Source organism: Lepeophtheirus salmonis, chromosome Z (assembly GCF_016086655.4).
Source record: "Lepeophtheirus salmonis chromosome Z, UVic_Lsal_1.4, whole genome shotgun sequence".
Classification (NCBI taxonomy): domain Eukaryota; kingdom Metazoa; phylum Arthropoda; class Copepoda; order Siphonostomatoida; family Caligidae; genus Lepeophtheirus; species Lepeophtheirus salmonis.
The window spans coordinates 20,284,973-20,290,465 of NC_092584.1; the positions used below are offsets into that span (position 1 = coordinate 20,284,973).

The following is a 5,493-nucleotide window of genomic DNA, read 5'->3' on the forward strand; positions in this document are numbered from 1 at the left end:
CCAAGAAAGCTTTTGGCCTTGACCCAGAGTCACAAATTGTTGATCTTCTCCTCGGATGCGTTTGTTCTTCCAATGAAGAATGTTACAACTGAAGATGGATATGCGAGTTGGGTATGAATCATGGTGCAAGTACGTAACAGATTATAACGTGTTCAATACTCGTTCCATTGACTCATTCCCATATGATTAATCATGACTGATCCCAATGTGTACAGCAATACTACTAAATATTTTCTAAGTAAAAAGTTAATTCCAGGTTTGAGTTAAGTTTAAATCAAAATGCTTCTATTATATATTTTTATCTAGCCTGGGAGGATCGTCTTCAGGATCTAGTCAAAGCAGTTACATGCCATTTCCGCCGGGATTTTCTCCTATTCAGGTTAATCGAAAGTGTTGCTCTTAAATGAATGAAAGAAAATATCCTTTTTGATTTATTTATTAGAATGTCAAAATTAGGTAAGTGAAAAATGATGTTTACATAAATAATACTTTTATTTCCACTATGTATATAACTTAAGTAACCAATAAACGATCCAAAACTATTGTTTAGCCCTGATTGCTGAACGCTTTCCAGTAACAGCTTGGAAACCGGTTTTAATGGTTTGTACAGAACATCTGGAATGGCAGACCATACACTGAAGGAAAAATAACCGAGCTTCTTTGTTTAAGATTGTGTCAGGAGAACGGCATGTATGACATGTGACATATTCCTTAATGTAACGTCGAAGAACACTCTCGATGTGTTTTTGCTGAAAGCGTCCTTTCATTATCAACTGGTTGTTTCCGTCAATAGCACCTACAGTACCCAACTCAGCAGACAAAAAATCTAATAAATGCTTTGCTTGACGATGGAGCCTGAAATGAAAATGTACAAGGAGTTAAAATGAGATCTCCCCAATATAAAAAAAAAAGGACATACATTCTAGCAATTTCAGTAAAGTTGACGAATGCAGTTTTCTTGGTTCCAACGCGAACAACTTGTGGTGGCCTCATAATAAACTTTTTCTTTTCTCCAGCGACAACTTCTGGGTTTTTATCTTTCATGATATTAAACACACGTTGTAGGAGCTCATCATAGGTATAATCACGATCGGAGGTCATCCAAGGACTGTCGGTAACTAAAATCATAGGTAGATAAATTAAGCTTTTGAACAATCTAGAGTAGGAAATAAATAAAGTTAAATTTAAATAGAAGAAGAAGGGGAAAAATATTATTTAAACCAAGTGAAAATTATTTTATCAAATTGATAGCTCAAAAAGATACAATAATTAAAATAAATAGGAATAAATTATGTACAGGGTGGGGCAGCAAAACGTGGACTCTCAGTTAATTTAAATTTTCTCTTTAATTTAGAAAGTGATTATTTATTGACATTCTGGAAGATCTTAGATCTCCTAGATGCTAAAGTTAAGGTGACGAGGATTATGGACATAGTGACGTGTTCCAGAAGCCAGGTTTTCAAGGTATCCAAGATGAAGAATACCTCTCCAGAAAAGCAGGCAGTGGAGGGCAAAATTTAAATATGTATCCAGAGTTCCTGTCCAGCTTAGAGATGAAGGAAGATCCCCCTAATCGATGAACGATTTCTCTGTGGCCTCTAGGACCATCAAGAGGGCCGTAAAAGCGACATGGGATTGATCTCATAAATAATGACTCAACCCCCATCTTCTGACAGAGGTGATGAAGCCCAGGAGGCTCGAGAGCTAAAGCATAGAGATGAGGGCCCTTTTGTTGTATGGATACAAACAAATCTCCAAACACAAATGTGGACTCACTGAAGGCACCATAGTGGCTGCGTGGGACAACATGCTGATGAGTTTTTCATCCATTTCTACAAGGTCTTCCAGCGACGTGTTAAGTCTGTGATTAATACTGAAGGTGGATATATTGAATGATCAACTTTGAAAAGGCCTTATTTACGAGTTTTGTTAAAATTATTAAAAATTAAAAAAATATATTAGGGTATTTCTAAAGTAACCTCTCGAGTCCGCGCTTTGCTGCTGTACCCTGTAGGTATATAGACTAATAATTAATTAAATCACACCTTTTGAAAGTGTAGAAAATTAAACTATAAGATCATGCAAAGCTTAAAATAAATAATGAATAAGGAGCATGCAGTCATATCCAAAGAGATAAACTATAGATGACAAAAATAAAACTGAATACTACATGTATTCACATACCCTCTTTTTTATCCGAATGATGTAAAATATTTTCCGAAGCTATATATATATATGAAAATGGAAGTACAATAAGTTGTTAAATTGATCATTTAAAAAATCTTTATAAAAGCCATTATTATGGCATAAAAGTCTGAAAAATTCGCATTTTAAACTACTCTGGCTCAAAATTAGATTTTGTATAAAATAAAAAGAGTATCAACAACTGGTGTTTTGTGAGTCCTTATTTAGGACTAAAGACTGTAGTCCAGGTCCTACGTATCAGTCCTAAAACTTATAAAGTTCGATCCTTGATGACGTCACTCATCTTTATGTATTAATCAATTCTAGTACAGACAGTCCGAAGGACCAAAAGTCTTAAGGACTGATAGGAGCGGATTTGAATATGTCTTATAAAATTTGCGATTTTGTACTATGTACAAACTGCAATAAGAAAAAATGAGATGAAACATTTCAAATGAAGAACTTATAATAGGGATGTACGATCACTGAAATTTTCTGAGATTTTAAATATTAAATGTGTAACTTAACAAATAAAAATGACTCATTTTTAATTTTATTATCTACACATTATAAAATTCAAATGTCAATAATAAAATATATTACTCGTAAATACATGAGAAATAAGTCATCTAATGTACTATAATGAAATGATAGCAGCAATTAATAGCAGGTAAAATTGAAAATGTAGATTATAAAAATCTGTTTGAACAAGTTACAACTTGTACACTACATATCGTAGACCCAAAGCCCACGAATGAGTCAAAATTGAGAATTTTGATTGACATTAATAAGCTATATATTACAATAATTAACTTTCGTTATTATCGTTGATACAATCTTGACTGCAAAGGTGTAGTAGATATTGAAATATTTAATGGGATCGTGGGTAAATACTCAATTATCGTTAACTTTCATAATACCATCAATTAAAAACATAATGGAAGTGTGTTCATGAATAAAATAAACTTAAGTGAAAATTAGATACATTCGACTCCTCTTTAGCAATGATCAGGGATTTCCTATTATGACGACATATCTCTTTAGAATGAGTATAGGAAATTACTTGTTTAGCAGTTAATGAAGTAATTTAAAAAAAATAAATAGTTGAGCGTATTAAGATGTTAGTAGGTACACCATTCGCAAAACCATTAATATTGAACTTGTCCCTTCTTGGTCCAAGGTCCATATATATGTACATTTGAATTGAAGGATTTACATTACTTGGGGTGAGAATAATTGAATATTCTATGAATGATCGATGGTCATTTGTCATAAATTGGATTTTTTGCTATATAAAGCATCTTTAGGAAACCTACATAAGGCCACGAATTTGAGGACTGTACCTTAATATGTTCCAAAATTTATGGTTAATTATGTATTTTTAACATTTTGTACTACCTTGCGCTCAAAATTTAATATAACTGTCGACCAAGTTAGATCAAAATATTTTGCCGTAATCCTAGTGACCAACATAGAATCAGAAAAACAGAGGCAAAAACATTGAACTTCATTGGGCGGAGATAATTACTTTCTTATAGAAGTATCATGTAGCATACATTATCAGCTTTAAAATGCAAACAGTTATATTGTATTACTCCTTCGCCATGTAATTTTAATCGATTCAAATGATGTGTTCATCAAATAATGCATTGAAGTTGCACAGCTTGAACACAACAGATATACACCAAAGTGTGAAAGGGAATATTATGTACACAGTTATCACTTTTAATAAGTTGGTTAATAAAATGTATAATGTACATTTAGTCGGACGGAATAATGAATAAGTAATGTGGGGTCTTACTATTTTCCTTGTTTTCTTCTATTTCGTCATCGCTGAACTCCGTATTGACTTTCTTCTTCTTTTTCTTCAGACCGAAAGATTCTTCCTGTGAGTGGTAAAGAGAGATAATTAGTGAGTGAATAACATAATAAGGGAATAAGTCAACGCACTTCATTAATGATATCATCTACAGCCTGATCAAGTTCTTCCATGGTAAGAGGTTCCTTCACCTTCTTTTTCTTCTTCTTTTTGCCAAAGTTTTCCAGATCTAAGTCATCGACTCCATCGGAGAGCGCCCCTTTCTCATCCGTCTCATTCGTGTCTTCCTCCCCGTCTATAGCAGTCTTCTTCTTTTTCTTCTTCTTCTTGAAGAGGTTGTCCGGATCCAAATCGTCCTCTGCAGGGTAGGTTCCATCCTCCTTCTCCTCAGACTCTGCAGGCTTCTCACTCGACGACTCTTTCGTCGTTCCTTCTACGGCGCCATCCAAATCGAAGGGAGTCTTCTTTTTTTTCTTCTTTTTCTTTGCGGTTGGATCAAAGACCTGAAATCCTCATCGACATTAAAACCATGAATTATCCTGGATCTTTAACTATACTCACAGTTTCTTCCTCAGTCATAATTAATGAATGATTCCGGACTTGGTTACCACGTGAAATTGCGTCAGTCCACGGCTATGCAGAAGATCTAATGAGTTCTTTTCCCTTTCTTTTTAAGTTAAACATGGAACTTCCCCTCGCCGAATAGCAGCTGACTTTTTAGTAGTCGTAAATAGTCAATGCTACCAAATGTTGCTCTTTCTAGCAAGCTAGCTATTATCAATGTTATTAGTACAAGATTAGTACGCAACGATTTTTAGTTTTCACGGAAAATTTATTAGGGGAACGGATGACGTTAATGGGACTCTAAATACAGGAATATAACGATAGAGAATAATTAAAAACCCTATATTTAGCGATAATAAATAAGGAGTCAATGCAAAAAAACAAATATAAATTGCTACATTTTTACTTTTTATATATTATATTTACCCAAATAACTGCGCCCTATGACACCATCATAAAAGAGAGAGAGAATTACTTTATAAATATCCACTGTTTGTTTTTACAATTTTCTTGCTGTCTAATTTTGTTCCAATAACATTAGCTGACATATATTCTTAAAATGGGTTGTACTATATAATTAAAATATTTAAATATAGAGTGCTTACCCAATGTATTTTAATAGATTCTGGAGGATAATTTTACACACTTTAATCATGCAACCTTTTTGTCTTGAAAAATATTATTTTTGATGAAAAATTACACTTAGTAAACTCATATGAGCTCTGAATATTTATATATAATATTTGTCGTAGTTGTAATTTTATATCAATGTCTCCTGATATTTGAAATAAATCTTTCAATTTGAGATAACATTTGAAATCCCAAAAGATTGTTTTTGAGGGAAAAGTGATGGACTCACACTGCATATTTACAACTCAAAATCATGATAGATACAATAAATATATACATCAGGGATACATTAAATG

At 33.1% G+C, this 5,493-nt stretch overlaps 1 protein-coding gene across 1 annotated transcript; it reads right to left on the reverse strand.

The window, feature by feature from the left end:
- Window positions 1-420: 420 nt before the first annotated feature.
- On the reverse strand, window positions 421-5,053 carry eIF2beta (eukaryotic translation initiation factor 2 subunit beta). The gene is made up of 6 exons (XM_040725862.2): window positions 4,994-5,053; window positions 4,565-4,867; window positions 4,135-4,506; window positions 3,986-4,070; window positions 920-1,118; window positions 421-855 (listed from the first exon to the last, which is right to left on the reverse strand). Exons 2-6 carry the CDS (start codon window positions 4,580-4,582, stop codon window positions 540-542), a joined length of 990 nt encoding a protein of 329 aa, XP_040581796.1. The 5' UTR covers window positions 4,583-4,867; window positions 4,994-5,053; the 3' UTR covers window positions 421-539.
- Between the last annotated feature and the right edge of the window lie 440 nt (window positions 5,054-5,493).